Raw genomic sequence first — 18,063 nt, 5'->3', positions numbered from 1 at the left:
TTTGCCTCAGGCCTCAGCATTCCCTCCTGCCACCCAGATTCCAAGGCTGAGGCGGGGTGTCCACTGCCATCTCTCCCCGCCTGCTGTGGACTCATCAACGGGCCCGAGTCCCCATCAGAGGTGAGAACTGAGGACCCCCAGAGCTGCGCTTCCTGAGAAGGCTCTCCGTGGGGGTGACTGAGGGTCCTACGAGTCTGACACGCAGTGAGTGGGATGGAGCGCCAGGGTTGTTCCACGTCACTCATGTTTGTCTCGCCTGCCTGGCCCCTGGGGAGGCTGGGACCTGTGACCCTGCGGTCACTCCTTGGGGCAGGACATAACAAGCACCCCCAGGGCTGGCCCTCAATTCTTCTCCAGCCCCATCTCCCGACAGCACCCCCAGGCCATGTGCTGGTCCCTAAATGTGAGGACCCTCTGTCTGGAAGGTACCTCCCCATCTTCACTCCTCCTCCTTGGTCACCATCTCTGCTGGGTGAACTCCTACTCATCCTCCCAGGTTGAAGCCCAACTCAAATGTCCCTTCTGGTGGGAAGCTCCTCCAGCCCTTGGAGATGGAACTGGTCCCTCCGTCCTCTGTGCTACCAGCCTCCATTTGAACACCTTCCACATGTTACTGATTATATGCAGCCCTGCCTCTCACTAGTTTGATAACTCGGAAGGCAAAAACTCCACAACTCCAGTGTCTGGCCTGGGACTGGGTGCACAGAAGGTGATAACAGGTTTTGTGGAAGGGAGGGAGCCAGCCCCCAAAATATAGAACACGGGCTCAGCGCGCCTCATCTGGGTGAATCACAGAGACGTGTCATGGGCAAGGGCTCCCACTGTGTGCCTGCTACTCACGTGCTGTGTGTCTCTGGGCAAGTTACTTAACCTCTCTCGCTTGTTTCTTCACCTGCATAACGGCACCGGCAGTAACACCTGCCTTACGGGACTGCTTGAGAATTTCCACAACACAAACACGGCTTCAAACGGTGCCTGGCAGGTGATAACGGTGCAAGCATTAGCTCATTTTAGGATCTTCATCAGGGAGACCCTGGTGGGTTTGCTGCTTTCAGGAAGGTGATTTGACAAATGGATTGACCCTCAGTTTCCCACTAAGGAAAAAAGTTCTCAGTCAGTCCCACCTACTACACTCTCGACAGCCAGCACCGGGTGGACTAAGCCATCCTGATGGATGCTGAAGCCAGGCGTTAATCATCAGAAGCATCATTACTACTGCATCATCTGTTCATGGCAAAATGAACAGGCAAAGATGTGTTCGGAGGGAAGAAGGTGGAGAACAAGTGTCTGAGGGGCCCCTAACACGTGTCGTGTTGTGGGAACGTTAACAGACACATATCACATCACGCTGCCATGTGACAGAGGGCGTAAAAAGGAAGACTCAGAGAGGGGAAGACTCTGACCCCGAACACACTGGGTGGCAGGCAGGGGCAGGTTGGGGGGCTGAAACCTGACCGTTCTGGAGCCAGTGCCCTAAGAAAAGGACCCTGAGATCTCAGACCCCAGAGCAGGATGGCACAGGGACACCCCAGAGTGCCCACCAAGCCCCAGACCCACACCCAGACACGGGGCAAGAAAAATCATCAATCTGCATAAAAAGGCACACCGTGTGAGCCTCCTTCTCACTCCCGACCCACAGCCCCTGCCCAGCGGTGCTGCCCTTACAGTCCTGTGTCCTGCCTTGAGCATCTGAGTTTCTCCTCTAAGCAAAGAGCACAATGTCCACAAGCTTTGTGCATGCAGCAATCTACATCCAGGCAGGAGTCACATCAGCTTATACAGAGTGGCCATGTGGCTTGTTTTCATGGCACAGAAATTAACGTCAAACGTCTTCTCCAGCTGCTGAACTAATCCACTGCAGGAGACCAGCTGGCAATCCAAATTTCCCAGACTCACAGTCTTCCCCTTCTTACCTGCAAATAAGCCACTGCAGCTATGATGCCTCCTGATATAAAAAGAAAAAAACAAAAAAACACCCAGCCAGCAGGGCAAGGCGCCCTTCCCCTGCAACCTCGCACCTTTTCTGACCCACGTTTCAGTCATTTTCACCCCTTCCATCCCCCCTTCAAGGCCCAGAAGACAACTGGTTGCTATAATGATGAACAGGCACAGACTTGGGAGGTGATTTTGAAGGTCAATGCCGACTTAGATGAATCCAAATTTTCTAGCTGCCTTCCTTGACCCAAGCCTGCAGATGGCCCAGGCTGGGACCCGGCAAGGGGGTGAGTGCAGAGTATGTTCAGCTGAACCCCAGCATCCAGCAGCCCAGGCTGAGGGTCCACTGTCCCTACACTGTTTCCAGACTGGCAGGACAGACAACAGCTCAGCACCACTGGGGCCTCGGGGCCCAGCGTAGCGCCTGGCTCAGAGAAGGCAGGAAATAAATATCTGAGCGGGTGAGCGAATGAGTGAAAAACATGGAGACAGGTAGGAAGCGTTTCCACCAGAAAAGCCTTCTGATACTGAAGGGTTTTTCAATCCATGTTTGGGCAAGATGCTCAGGCACTCCGACTCCAGACTTCTTCTGAAACGGACTCAAGGCACGGGACAGTAGGAATGTGACCCCTGGCGGATGATCACTCCTGGGAGACCCGGTAGAACCAGCAAAGGGGGCACTGGACCCAAGACCCCAGACACCGGCAAGTTGAGGGATTTGTTCAAGGCCACACGGCCGAGGCAAAATTCAAACCTCGACCTCTGAGTCTCCAGCACCCTTGCTGCTGCCTTCGGTTATTAATAGCACTAAGAGTGACGTCAGGAAATGGTGTGTTTCTGTGCCTGCCCTCCTGCTCAGCCACGCGCTCTTCAAGGACAATGACCGAAGCCCATTCATCAGTGTGGTCCCAGGACTTGGCACAGGGCCCGGCCCCAGACCCGGTGGATAAATATTTGCTCACTCAATGGTCGGTAAGGGCTGGCTTCCCACGCTCACGCCTTTCCTCCCATGCAAGGAAACCTGCCCTCTTGCACACTGCGCTCCAGCCGGCAGAGCAGACCGCGTCCCCGGAGGGCCATCTGGCAGTACCTTCCACATTTTACAATGCACATGTCCTGTGACCCGGTAATTCCTCTTCTAGGAAGATCACCTTACAGAAATAACCATACAAGGATACAAAAACACATGGACAAGGCTGTCTGTGATAGCAACAAGCTGGGATCAGAACGCCCGCCCTCAGGAGGCTGGCTACTTGAACTGTAGGGCGGTGGATGATGGAACACAACACGGCTGGGAAGAAGCACGTGGTGGCCGTCGACAGGCTGGTCTGAAAGGCGTGCAGGATAGCAGCTGGAGAAGGGCAGGGGGGATGGCATGTCTAGACGCTCTGCCTGGAGAGGGCAGGTAGAATGACGATGCAGCTATTTCAAAGCCTGAATATGCTTTTGTTTTTTTGTTTTTTAATTCTAGGACATAGACCTGATTGTTAAACATATTTGACAAGGGAGAGGACTGCAGAGCCTGCAAAGAAATGGTCTGAGCTCTTGGCTGCTTATAGGAAGAAGACAGGAAACCTCATTGGAATTTTGTGACCAAGGTTCACAAATTAATTGAATGGCTAGATGAACAAGCCCCTTTCTTCATGTCTCCCAATACCTTTTCCTTGAGGATCAAGGCACAAAGTGCCACAGCTCCTGCAGTCACCGATCCTCATGGGCCGCGGGCTCCAGGAGGACAGTAATGAGAAGAGGCGTGTGGTCCAAGCGCGGAGGGTTTGGCATGTGTCCTACGCTTGACAGGTGTGGTCACATTTAATCCTCAGATCAGAAAGCTGAGGCTCAGAGGGTGCACCGACTTTCCCAAGGTCACCCGGCTGCTAAATGGGAGGATAAGCCCAGCTCTGTGAGACCCGAGCCTGCCGCCAGGCTGCTCTATCCTCTTCTCCAGGCACGGGGACGTCCAGGCTCCAGAAGGCACCTGGAGCTTGGATGACCGAAGCTGGGGGGAGGGAGAGCGAGGCAGGGCCGGCCGGGCTGCAGGGAGTCCCCTAGGTCATCGCCGACCTGACAGCAGCCTGCCCTGGGAGGCCCTGCTCAGGGGGCTGGCCGTGGGAAGGGTCCCTCTCCCACACCAAGAGCTGGAGAGGCGAGGGTGGGTAGAGAGAGGCCCACCTCTGGCAAGCTGTGAAACTTCAGACAAGTCGCTTCACTTCTCTGAGTCCATTTTCTCATTGGGAAAACGTGGGTAGAGCATTCCTGCTTGCAAGCTGCTTTTGGTTTGTTTTTATTTAAAATAAACTTTATCGCGGAATAATAATAGAACACAAAAATAGCACAGGCAGTTCCCACACACTCTTCATTCAGTTCCCCTTTGTTAACACCTTATATAACGCTGGTATGTTGGTCAAACTGAAGAAATTAACACTGTACAACTGCTGACTAAGCTAGATTTATTAGATCACTAATTTCCCCATTGGTGCCCATTTTCTGTTCCAGGACCAGGCCTGGGATCCCATTTTGCCATTCGTCATCGTGTCCTTAGTCTTGAATCTATGACGGTTCCTCAAGTCTTTTCTTGGTTCTCAAGACCTTGCCACTTTCGAAGAGTGCCGGCCATGTGCCCTGCAGAGGGTCCCCCAGGCTGAATTGGGGGAGGGGTTTGCTGTGTTCCCTTGACTGCACCAGGTTGTGGTTTGGAGGGAGGATCCCACGGAGGTGAGCTGCTCTTCCCGTCACACCCCACGGTGGGGGCGGGATGGATGGCATCCACGTGACTGCTCTCTCACTGGCTGATGCTAACCTTCGTTACTCAATCCTGGGGCCACCTCTGGATGTCTCCATCACAGTCACTATTTCCTTTCCATTCTGTCCTCTTGAATAGCGCGTCACTAGCCCACACTCCAGGAGAGGAGAGTTGATTTGTACCTCGCGGAAGGGGATATACTCATAATATCATTTAGAATTCCTCTATAAGGAAGATCCATCCTTTCTCCCCCATTATTTAGATCACTCCAGACTCATGGACCTTTTTCTTAATTCTTTGATAATAAGCCAACAGTGTTATTATTTTTATTTCCTTTATTTATGGCTATGCTGGGTCTTCATTGTTGCACGCAGGCTTTCTCTTGTTGCAAGGAGTGGTGGCTACTCTCTAGTTGCAGTGCAAAGGCTTCTCAATGTGGTGCCTTCTCTTTAGCTTTGGCTCGCGGGCTCCGTAGTTGAGGTGCATGGGCTTGGTTGCTCCGTAGCATGCGGAATTATCCCAGACCAGGCATCAAGCCCGTGTCCCCTGCATTGGCAGGCAGATTCTTAACCCCTGGATCAGCAGGGAAGTCCATACCATTATTGATTGTGTTACTCAAACTGCCCCAGGTCGGGCGTTGCCCTCTTTCAGGTTGGCTCCTGGGGCCTGGTGACACGTCCCCACCCTTTTTACCCCTCTGTGCACTTTTTTTGCTTTCTTACACAAGGAGTCCAGGTTTATTTTGTACACTTCTTGCCCCAGCCCTGCTCTCAGCCATTTCTCCCAGGAGCCTGGATCCTTTTAGTGAAGACTGGCAGTCAGAAACCGAAATCTGTGAGAGATTATTACTTTTTTTTAAAGGCATAGAAACATCTTTAGATCAAAACCTCACATAGTCCAAAAGGTGTGGAGAGAAAAGTCGGCCTTCCTCCAACCCCCAGGCCCCACTTCCCCTCCCAGGGGCAGCTACCCTTGATGATTTCTGTTGTCTCCTTCCAGAAACAGGTGATGCTATGCTTTGTGGGGTTACAGTGAGGACACGGCTGGGCTGAAGCAATGACTAGATACGGGGCCCGGCAAGATGCCCATCCTTTCTTCCGTCTGCCTGTCTCCCCATCTCCCCTCCCTGGCCCAGCATTTCTGCAGAGGGTGGGTGGGCAGAGGCAGGGTGGGGCACGAAGGGGCTACTCACTGATGGCCCCGGTGTACGTCGGCTGTGTGAGGTCCTTGGGCACCTTCCTATAGATGTCAAACCTGCGGAGAGCAAAGCGGATGGGGTGAGGCGGGCGCAGGGTACAGGGGCCAGGCAGTGGGGGAAACAGTGCTGGCTGGGGTCCCCCACAGGGCAGCAGTGGCCGTCCTTCCCAGAACCAGCTCCTCCAAGAGGCCTGAAGGACCCCCCAGCCCCCTCACCTCCCTCGTCACAACTTATCAGCCCCAGGCAGATGGCCGGGCCCCCTCACATGGCTATGGCTCTTGGCTGGTCTTGCCCCCATCAGAGTGTGCCCCCCGCCAGGGCCGGGACTCCTTCCGTGTTGTCCCAGCTGCACCCCGGCCTCTCTCTCGCCTGGGCCTGGGGCACAGCACGTCCTCAGCAAGCATCGGGGAATAAACTGAGCCCCAGTGCTGACGCCCAGGGAACAGGGGAATGCAGTCTTTCCTGCGTTCTCTGACGGCACTGCCTTCTCGCCTGGCGTCACCCCTCCGCCCCCTCTTCCCCTTCCTGCCTCCACCTCCTCCTGTTTCCACTCCCCGCTTCCCGGGCTCCTGTGGCCTTCTGGTAGAGTCTCCTGAACTCCAAGGCAGGAGGTTAACAGAAAATGCTGCCTGGGGCCGACATCAGCTCGTGATAGCGCTGGCTCCCGCAACTGTGGGTTTCTGCCCAGAGGCAGAGCACGTGCCTTTCTTTCATAGGGATCCCACCAGAGCAGACGGGAGCTGGGGGGGTGAAACTCTGGGGACTCTAGAGTCAGGGAGACACGGCCAGTTGTTTTTAAGAGTTCAGGCCCTAGAATCAGAGGTGCCCTGGTTTCAATCTTGGCTGGTCTTCTTCCTTGCTATGTGACGTCAAGCAAATGATGTCAGCTCTCTGAGCCTCAGTTTCCTTTTCTGTAAAAATGGGGCTGCGACCACGAGACCCCACTCGGCCACCGAGAGGAATAAGGGAAAGAAAGTCTGCGGAGGCGCTGACACACAGCACTCCCAGGGGACGTGCTTCGGGCACTTAGTTTCCCCCGCTTCTGCGGGGAGGGGCTGGCTGCTCCATCCCCCAGGGCTGACGGGCTGATGGGCTGCCAGATGGTTCCTCTTGGGTGATTGGGAAACAAGCTTAGTGCCCTGCCAATCCCAGTGCAATGACTTAGAAATCTTGCCTAAGACCGCATACTTGACTCCTGGGCACTCACTCTAATTACACGTGAAAGGTGCTTGGTTTCCCAAGACCTAGAGGGAGAAAGGACTTCCCTGGTGGCTCAGACGGTAAAGCGTCTGCCTACAATGAGGGAGACCCAGGTTCAATCCCTGGGTCGGAAAGGTCCCCTGGAGAAGGAAATGGCAAACCACTCCAGTATTCTTGCCTGGAAAATCCCATGGACGGGGGAGCCTGGTAAGCCATAGTCCATGGTGTCGCAAAGAGTCAGACACTTCACTTCAGAGGGAGAAAACACCCCTGCGGGCTGCAGAGCTAAAAGGGATCACTTTCTCTCCTACTTTGCTCAGCCACCAGTCACGGGTGCGGAGGCCCCAGAGGGCACTAAAAACTGCGGCTGGTGTCCTCAGGAGGGAGGGGGGCGAGCATGCACTGTGGAGCGAGCCTGCCTGGGCTCCAATGTGACCCGACGACCGTGTGACCTTGGGTGCCTCACCTCCCTGTGCCCTAGTTCCCTCGTCTGCACACGGGGACAACAGCAACCATCTCACAGCACAGGGACTGGGACCAAACGACTCAGTGCGTAACATGGAGCGTTTGGAGCGTGCCTGGGATCTGAAAGTGCTCTATGACTATTTGCTGTTACCATGATGAAGGCTTCTTTGACACACATGAACACCTACTGTGTGCAAGCCCTCCGTCACGTGCTGGGGACGGGAGATGAAACCGGCCCGTGGCCCTGTGCACCCACAGTTAAGCAGCAGAGACAGAGGAGGGCAGAAAAGGAGAACGCAGCGGCGCTGCATCACAGGGTGGAGGAGCCCGCAAAGGGCACCCGGGGCAACCGTGACGCTTCCTGCAAGAAGTGAAGTCTGAACACAGCTGGAGGATGGGAGAAAAGCGCAGGTGCCGGTCCAGGCCGTGATCAGAGCAAGAGCAGAGGCCAAGAAGAGGACAGACTCTGGTGTGCTGAAGGGCTGAGTTCACCTGCATGTAGTGCGGGGGCGGGAATGGAGGAAGTGGATGCCAGAGAGGCAGGAGGGCCTTACCAGCCAGCTTCCTGGCCCAGTTAATGCCAGAGCACAGTCAGAAACCAGGCCTTGTGGTTTAAATAATATATGAGCCACCATTTCAAAACTGGGAGTTTTGGAGAAGGAAATGGCAACCCACTCCAGTATTCTTGCCTGGAAAAGTCCGTGGACAGAGGAGCCTGGGGGGCTGCAGTCCGTGGGGTTACATGACTGAGCGTGAGGGTGGAGGGAGATGGGTTGGTAGCAATAAAATGGTAGAACTAAAAAAAAAAAAGAAACTGGGAGTTTTATGGGAAGTCAGAGACCACTCAGGGTGAGGAGGTAGAGGTGGTCTAGCGCAGGTGAGAGAGATGGGAGATGGTTACATATGGGGGAGCTGATCAAGTTTATACATACAGTAAGGACAACGGGGGCCAGGGGCCTCAATGTTGGGGGAGGGACATTAACATATGGAGAAAAAGGTAGAATAAACCCTGCGGTCAGAATGGAAATGAAGGTACTGCTATGAATTTATGGTTTTCAGCATACACAAATAGAGAACTATCCATGTGTATATACACATTACATATGTATTTTTCCTTAGCTCATTCTGTAGAGAGGGTACAGAAACAGCGACAAGTGACAGCCAGATAGCAATGAGCACATCAAGCCCTCAAATCTTGGTTTCTAAATATCATTCTTTACCAAAAGGAATCAGCTCTTTGGAGAAATGGCTGATTTGGGTAGGGAAAATGCAAGATGAACTTGGGAGTATCTTCTTATGTCAGAAAGCAAGAAAGAATGACGAGATGCAATAAAAGGACAAGAAGCCAGCTTGGGCAAAAACCCCTCGACTATTGTAAAGTAATTAGCCTCCAATTAAAATAAATGAATTAAAAAAAAAAAAGAAGCCAGCTTAAAGGGGCTCCCACTGGCCAAAGAAAGGGCAATGTTAGCAGTAAAATGCTATGACCCATTAGATAAAATAGCAAGCCACAAATCTACATAGATGTAAAGAAATAAGTAAATCAAAAGTCTGATGAGGAACAAGATACTCACGTACCTTCTAAGTACCTTCCCCACAAAATCTTTATTAATCATCAAGGGGAAAAGAGTAACTTGACAGAAGAGAAACGCAGCAGACATCAGCTTCATCAAGTGACCAAAATGAGTGTCACCAGTAAGCAGACATGTCACGTGCCTCCTGAGATGACGTACTGGGGACAGCACCCCATCCCACCCGTGGGGAACTTGCTCAAAACGCACAACTGCAGATGAATTACAAGAAGACGTCAAACAAATCCAAACTCAGAGTCACGATGCAAAACGACTGGTCAGCAGCATCTGTCTGAAGTATCAAGGACATGAAGGCCAGTGAAGGAACTGTCAGAGGCTGGAGACCAAAGGGACATGACAACTAAATCCCACAGAACGTCCTGGGTCAGAAAAAGGACGTCAGGGGGACCACTGATGGTGCTTGAATAGGAACTGTAGATTCGTTAACAGGATGGTAGAGTGTGCTCTCCCTGGTTTCGAAAATGGTTTGGTTATATAAGATGTTAACATTTAAGGAAGCGTGGGTAAAGGGCATATGGGAAGTCTTGGTATTATTTTTGCAATTTTTTTTTGCAAGTTTGCAATTATTTCAAAATGAAAAGTTAAAAAATATTTAATGAAAAAGACACTGAAAGCTTAAGGCGGAGATTCCATGTAGAACTCCCACTCCGTCTGCTTTCTTTGTGCATGGCTAGTCACGCTGGCTTAAACAGCTGCTGGCCAAGGGTGCTGGGTGTCAGGTGGAGTCCATCCTTGTCAGGGGAGGGAGGGGAGACCAAGGCTGAGTGAACAAAGGTCTAAGAGGGGAGGTGAGGCTTGGATCAAACTACAGGAGGTGGTGGCAATCAAAGAAAGGAGGTGCTTTAGACAGACTGAATGACACAACAAGATCACTGGCTTTCCAAGCTGGCCAGGTTCCCATATATACTCGTATTTAACTCTCACAATAACTCTAAGATATTGATACCCATTTTTCCAGGAAGAAGACTGAGGCTCAGCCAAAAGCAACTTGCTCAAAGGCAGCAAGTTAATGATCAGCAGAGCTGGAATACAAACCCAAGTCTGGGTTCACAGGACACTGTCCTTCCGCTGCCTGTGCTTGTGGGACTCAGTTTAGAGCTCATTTATTGGTAAACTTAAACTTTCAAGTTTTCACTTATTTGCTTTTCTAAAGATGCTGTCCCAGAGCAGGTGGCAATCTCCTGGAAGACAGGGAACAGTTCAAAATACATTCATTTACTCAACTAAGTACCTAGGGCTTCCTGGGTACTGGAAGCTGGGTACCCATCAGCTGGTAAAGAATCTGCCTGCAATGCAGGAGACCCCGATTTGATTCCTGGGTCAGGAAGATCCACTGGAAAAGGGATAGGCTACCCACTCCAGTATTCTTGGACTTCCCTGGTATTTCAGCTGGTAAAGAATCCACCTGCAATGTGGGAGACCTGGGTTCAATCCCTGGGTTGGGAAGATCCCCTGGAAAAGGGAACAACTACCCACTCGAGTATTCTGGCCTGGAGAATTCCATGGACTGTATAGTCCACGGGGTTGCAGAGAGTCAGACAGAAACTGAGTGAATCTCACTAGATCTAGAACAGCAGTGCTCTAGCTGGTAGGAAAGTGGAAGTGGTCAGAGTAGATGTGGCCCTTGCCCTCGTGAAACTGTCGATCTAGCAATACTGTTGGCTCCCTGAGAAGGGTCAACTAAATAGCATATTCTTTGATAATGACTCCATTCCCATGCCACAGATCCCAGGCTGGGGAGTGTGGCAGGCTAAAGAGAGAGCTGAAAAAGACCCTGGGTTCAGAGCTGACCACAAGCCAAGTGAGTCAGCAGTGAATGCCGCCAAGAAAATGGGCCACTGGGAGCCTGGTGAGAACCCAGGCATGTGACAGATCAGGAAGTGAGCCGTCCTCCCTGGCGCACATTAGTCAGTCCCTCACTGCGGCGATGCGGCGATGTGCTTGGCTGTGGCCACCCACTGTTAAGAGAAGGTAGAATAAAGGGTAAAGAAAAAGGCGCAGAAGGAAGGGATGCTGAGTGCCCACCTGGCGTGGGCTGGGCTCGTGCTGGGCCCTGGACCAGCGTGTTCTCGTCTAACTCCCTCAGCCCACTTGTGAGCTGGGGGCTGTTATCCCACTTTACAGATGAGAGTCAGAGGCCGCTGACCTGGCCAAGCGCTCACGTCTACAAAGTGTCATGGCACGGATCTGAATCGAGGCCTAATTTACATTGTTGCTGCTTTTCCCAATGATGTGGGGATAACTAGGATCATTTGGGTAGAAAATATTTCTTAGGAAGAAAGGTTAGAGAACTAGAATTGCTTAACCTTAAATAGAGAAGGCCCAAGGATAGATTCTTGATGCTTATCAAAAAAACAAAAAAATGCTCTTTCCCCACCTTCCCCCAAGACTGTGAGTTTCTTAAGGAAAAAACCAGGGCCTCCTTGCTGCCCATCTCTGCTCAATCCAGGCCCTTGGGGAACTGACCTGAACGAATGAGTCAATGGATGAGTCTACACAAAGATAAGGTCCACTGGCTGGCCCTCCAAACAAGACTAAGATGAAATGGATGGTGGGGATACACCCTCAGGGGTTCCTTGGACTGTATTTGGAAATTTTCACTTACAAAACAGGCAAAATGGGCTTAAATGAAAGCAAGAAAATAATCAACTGGACTTAAGAAAGACTAAGCTTAGGTGCCAGGAGAATGGGGGCAGTGCCTGTAGCCAGATAGACTACAGATTTGTCACCTGCTGGGACAGGACCCAAACACAGGAACCCTATGGCTTCACCACGCTGTGCTGTGGGGTCTAGAGGGTGTGCTGAGATTACTGTGTCCAACCCATTCATTTTACAGGAGAGAAAGCAGAAGCTCCAAGAAGGACTGACTCGCCCAATTTAAAGTATAATTAAACTCAGAGTATTTAAAATAAAAACAAGCTAACAAAAAGCTTGTGAAATCCTTGTTATCTCAAGCTCTTGAAATGTCATATGCTAGTGACTTTCAACCAGGTGCAATTTTGGCCCCCCAGGGGACATTTAGCAATGTCTGGAGATATTTTTGGTTGTCACCCTGGGGAGTGAGTGGTACCCAGCGGGCAGAACTCAGGATTGCTAATGTATCCTACAGCCCTACAGTGCACAGGCTGGCCCCCTACAACAAGGGATGTGCATGCGTAAGTGCTAAGTCACTTCAGTCGTGCCCGACTCTTTGCAACCCCATGAACTGGAGCCCGCCAGGCTCCTCTGCCCATGAGATTCTCCAGCCAAGAATACTGGAGTGGGTTGCCATTCCCTCCTCCAGGGCATCTTCCTGACCCAGGGATCAAATCCGTGTCTCTTATGTCTCTTGCAATGGCAGGTGGGTTTTTTAACCACTGGTGCCACTTGGGAAGCCCACAATAAAGGATACAGCCCCCCAATGTCCATGGTGCTGAAGCTGAGAAACCCTGCTGTAGGCAGAGCAACAGGCAGTGGGAAGCTCATTCCCCACTGAGCCTGGGTTCTCTCCACAGAGAGGCCTACAGCTGCCTCTGCTCCGGCTGGGTGACGTCATGGCCATGGCCTTGATCACCTCCATGGAGACCAGGAATCTGGACTAAGTCGTCTTTCCCTGTCCTTTTTTCACTCTGTGTCTGAGAAAGCACACTTGGAGAGAACTGGACCAAGGAAACCACCGGGAAAAAATAAAGTCCACCTGGACTTGTGACTTCTTATAAAGGTGCAGTATGAGTAAGTGAAGACCCTTGAGAATCCCGTGGACTCCAAGAAGATCCAACCAGTCCATCCTAAAGGAAATCAGCCCTGATTCACTGGAAGGACTGTTGTTAAAGCTGAAGCTCCAATCCTTTGCCCACCTGATGTGAAGAGCCAACTCACTGGAAAGGACCCTGATGCTGGGAAAGATTGTGGGCATGAGGAGAAGGGGAGAGCAGAGGATGAGATGGTTAGATAGCATCACCGACTCAATGGACATGAATTTAAGCAAACTCCAGGAGACAGTGGGGGACGGAGGAGCCTGGCGTGCCACAGTCCATGGGGTCACAAAGAGTCGGACACGACTTAGCAACTGAACAACAACAACAAAGTACAAGAGTCACTGTTTGAATCAAAAAGAAAAAAAAGTTGTTGGATCCATGCCTCCAACTTCATTACCCTTTAGGATCAAACAAATTCCTCAGAATAAAACACACATCAACATCAGAACTAGAAGCTGATGAGGATATAGGATTTACTTAACAGAAAATTCATGGTGCAGGCCACCTCCAGCCTACAGAGTGAGGGACGGCTGTATAACCTCACCCAAGACAAACAGGCATAAGTCTTCTGCTCCCAAGCAAGGAAACGGCCACTGGAAATCTCTGACTAATGGATTTCTTCTGTAATTTCTTTTCATAGCAGAATGCCTCAGCTCTTGCTATTTTAACTTTTGCTGCTTGGGACCTGACTTCTCCCCTGTTCCTGAAGACGAATCTCAGAGCGCCCTGTGGTTCGCCATGTGTGGGCGGTCACCAGGCAGGCGCTCCTGATGTCACTGTTTCCACGGCCTAATGAAATTAGACGCCACTTAGGAGCAAGTCATTGGAAGCGGTGGGTCACTCGTCCCAAAAATAGGCAGCAAGGCTCTTAGTGGGTTCTTTGGCTGCTCACCCTTGCCCACCAGCTCGTCAGAGCCCTCGGTGAGGCTCAGGGATCTGGGTGAAAACTGCTTGTTGGTTCACTTACTCATCTCCTCCATCTTACTGAGAACCACGGGCATGTGCGTGCCACACGTGTGTGCTGAAGGGCATACAGAGGTACGTGGACACACCAGAGCTGAGCATCGTTGAGAAAGAACCGTGTGAGCATTAGTTCTAATGACATCTAGAATCATTCTCACCACTCTGCCTGCCAGTCCGCAGATCCTGTCCTTGACATTCAAACTATATACCACTCTGAGCTCACACACCACACCTCCCTCTGGCAAGAGGAAGGGGAAAAAGTCTGCGTCTCCAGCTCCATTGGAGGAACTTAGACGGGGAATAACAATAGCAAGAGCCGTCACACCCACGCTGCTGCCGTCCCCATCGTCCCCATCATCCCCATCGTGACGGATCACCGTGCACCTGGCCTTGGCTTGTGCCTGCATTAGCTCACGTCCTTTGTACAGCCCTGTTCAGTGGACACCAGCATTCTCCCCATTATCCTGGCCCAAGATTCCGGGCCAGGATTCAAACTGCTGCAGCCTGGCGCCAGGACCTCTGCCCTATCCACTGCAACCCGTGTCTGCCTGCAACAGGGTGACAGGCCGGGAAGAGGAGGGGTAGAGGCCTGTATCTGCGGGGTGGCTGGGTGATGATGCTCTGTGCATGCAGGACTAAAACGCACACAGATCCACAGCCCACCCACCGCGGCTCTCTCCCTCAATCTCAGCGCCCACGTGGAGGTTACCTATCTGCAGGGTGACCTCCTAGCGCCAACTGCCTCCACCGGTGATGTCTCCTGTCTCAGAATACTCTCTCTGACCACCAGCCCTAGCCAAAGAGAAAGAGGAATAAGTCTGACTGCTGAGCCTCCAGAAGGCACCTCTCAAGGCACCAACTCCCCACCCTGTCTTCCTTGGGCTCTGCGGGCATACGCATTCCTGGCACAGCTCCGAGACGGCTGTAGGGTCTTCTGCCTGCTGGGCTGGGACGGTCAGATTTGTTCTTGAATCTCTCGTGGGTCATGCAGGGCTCAGCCCATTAAGGCACTCAGTAAATTCCAGGTGAAAATATAAAATGACGTAGGCAGAGGGTTGTTCACCGTTACACCATCTGTCATACAAACAACTGGAGATCGTTCAAATGTCTGTCCAGCGGGACCAGTTCATAAACTACAAACCATCCATAAAGTAGACGCTGGGATAAAAATACATCGATATCCTTGCTTATGATCTTTAAAAAAGAAACAATAGAAGGTGTAACCAAAAGCTAACAAAAAATGGTTACTTCTATTATTCTTAGGAGATGCATAAAATATATTAAATATTTGGGATAAATACGACAAAAGAAGTGCAAGACCCACATACTGAACACGATGAAACATTGCTGAGGAAAATTAAAGAAGACATAAGTAAACAGAGAAAAATACTGTGTTAATGGGTCAGAAGACCCAATATTGTTAAGATGGCATTTCTTCCCAAATTGATATGGAATCAACTCAATTCCAAGAAAAAAATTCCAGCAGGCATTTTTGTAGAATTTGGCAAATTGATTCTAAGATTCACACAGAAATGCACAGGACTTACTAGAGCCAAAACAACTACGAAAAACAGCAAAGCTGACTCTGACTTCAAGACTTACTATAAACCTTACAGAAGAAAACATGGGGAAATTCTTAGCACTCTTAGGATAGGCAAAGACTTTAGATAAGATACCAAAAGCATGATCTATAAAAGGAAAAAAAATATAAATAAGGCCACATCAAGATGAAAAACCTCCACTCCTCAAAAGGCATTGTTAAAAGAATGAAAAGATAAGCTATGGACTAGGAAAAATATGTGTGAATCACATGTCTGTGAAAGGATTTAAATTCAATATAAAGAACTCAAAAGGCAGGAATAAGAAAACAAACAACCCATTAAAAATATGGGCAAAAATTTGAACACTTAAACAGGCATTTCACCAGAGATTCACTGATGGTGAATAACCAAATGAAATGATGCTAATATCAGAGTCACTGGGGAAATGCAAATTAAAACCACAGAGATACCACCCTATACTTATTAGAATGGCTGAAACTGTAAAGACTGGTCGCACCAAGTGTTGGTGAGGATATGGAGCAACTGGAACGCTCAGACACTGCCGGTGAAATGTACAGTACAACCATTAGGGATAGAGTTTGGCAGTTTCTGAAAATGTTAAATATACACTTACCATATGATCTAGCCACCCCACTTCTAAATGCCTGGGTAAATTCCAGACATTTACCCAAGAGAAACTAAAGTATATTCCCAAAGACATGTATACGAATATTCATAGAAGCTTAATTTGTAACAGTCACAAACTGAAAACCCAAATATCTGCTTCTGCTGCTGCTGCTAAGTCACTTCAGTCGTGTCCGACTCTGTGTGACCCCACAGATGGCAGTCCACCACGCTCCCCCATCCCTGAGATTCTCTAGGCAAGAACACTGGAGTGGGATGCCATTTCCTTCTCCAATGCATGAAAGTGAAAAGTGAAAGTGAAGTCGCTCAGTTGTGTCCGACTCGTAGGTCCCCATGGACCGCAGCCTACCAGACTCCTCCGTCCATGGGAGTTTCCAGGCAAGAGTACTGGAGTGGGTTGCCATTCCCTTTTCCAACCCAAATATCTATCAACAGGCAAATGGATAGATGGCAATCCACACAATGGAATATTATTCAGCAGTAAAAAGCAAGAACATTGACACAAGCAACAATATGGATGATTCTTAAAATAGTTACGCTGAATGAAAGCTACTATGGTATGATTCCATCTACATAAAATTCTAGAAAGTATCAACTAACCTAAGACAGACTACTGGTCGTCCAGGGAGGGGAGAAGGGAGAGACTTACAGGGACTCTGGGGGCTGGTGAATATGTTCACTGTCTTATGACGACGGCTTCATGGGTGTATACATATATCAATTTTCTCAAACTGTACACTTTATGTAAGTGAAGTTTACTGTATGTCAATTATACCTCAAAAAAACTGTTATTAATAGAAAAAACTTTTTCATGATAGCCATGACTGAAACACATCAAATACACTAAGCAATCTATGAGTTCATAACAATACTTCCAAAAACAAACAAACAAAAGAAAGCCTCTTCAGATACCTTTGAAAATGCAAGTCATTATTCTGAAAATTGGTAAATAATGGGAAAGCATTTATTCTGTTTTTCTTTTTGGTATACACAATCTATTTCTAGGAAACCAAATAGCTGATGAGGACAAAGTCCTATTTTATAGAATAATTTCAAAGAATAATGTGGAAAAACTAATAGAATTGGAAAAACCATCACTGTGCATCCTCTGATGAGATATTGGATTTAGGCATTCATTAGCAAAGGTGGGAAATTTCATAACAGACAGATCAGCTACCATTACCTGAACCTAATGACCGATTTTAGTATTTAAAAAAAAAAAAAAGAAAACCCATTATTCTGTACCTCTCTCTCACTCTCAACAGCTCGCCTAGACTAACCTCACATTTCACCTTCTATCTGATCCTTATCCCATAGCAGCCTGCCCGCTTCACCCACTCTCTCTTACTGCCGTAGCTAAGATCACCCAAGAGTCATGACGGGCCAGATGCACCTGGCCCCCCTCAGGATCACCTCCGCACCAATTCTGCTGACTGTCCTTGCCCTCTCAGATCACTCCCCTCTCTTGGCTGCCTGAAGTACCATGGCATCCTCACTCTTCAGCATCTTCTCGGTCTGTTCTTTTCCTTCTCCTGCCCGATATCCAGGTGTTCCCCAAGCATCTGTGTTCAGGTCCCTTCTCTTTTAATCCCCACCCTCAACTTACCTATGACTTAACTTACTGTGCCAAGTTCAAGAGAGACAGGAGAAAATCAACAAGACAGAAGTGGTCACCATCCTTGTGGTGCTCACATGGTAAGGCCCAAGGAGCTTCCCCATTCCCAGAGGCATCACGCCTGCCTCTGACACTCGACGTGGAACAAAGCAGAACAGAACTCCACAGCTCCTCACACAAAACCTGCTCTTACGATGTGAAAACAAGAGGTAGGAGGAACTCTCCTTAGGGATCATGGAATTCAAACATGCATATCCGCAGATAATTACAATGAAGCGCAGGAAGGGCGTGTTTCAAGATGTCTAACATCTGGTGTTAGACATAAGGATCCCTGATTCTTTCCAAAGAATCAGAAAAGAATACAGCCTGTGCATTCCTGGGTTCCCAAATGTCTGAGAAGTGGTGAGATGTGCTGTTCTGGGCCACCAT

The 18,063-nt window shown here is 49.8% G+C and overlaps 1 protein-coding gene across 1 annotated transcript in view; it reads right to left on the bottom strand.

The window, feature by feature from the left end:
* Positions 1-18,063, bottom strand: part of ERGIC1 (endoplasmic reticulum-golgi intermediate compartment 1) — a 113,525-nt gene that overhangs the window by 54,819 nt on the left and 40,643 nt on the right. Inside the window, exon 2 of the mRNA XM_043887099.1 lies at positions 5,871-5,932. Coding sequence (XP_043743034.1) covers positions 5,871-5,932 — 62 coding nt within the window. The remainder of the gene's footprint in view (positions 1-5,870; positions 5,933-18,063) is intronic.

The sequence above is a fragment of the Cervus elaphus genome, chromosome 25, assembly GCF_910594005.1.
Source record: "Cervus elaphus chromosome 25, mCerEla1.1, whole genome shotgun sequence".
Lineage (NCBI taxonomy): Eukaryota > Metazoa > Chordata > Mammalia > Artiodactyla > Cervidae > Cervus > Cervus elaphus.
The sequence above is the reverse complement of the archived record's forward strand: the minus strand, read 5'-3'. Positions and strand labels throughout refer to the sequence as shown.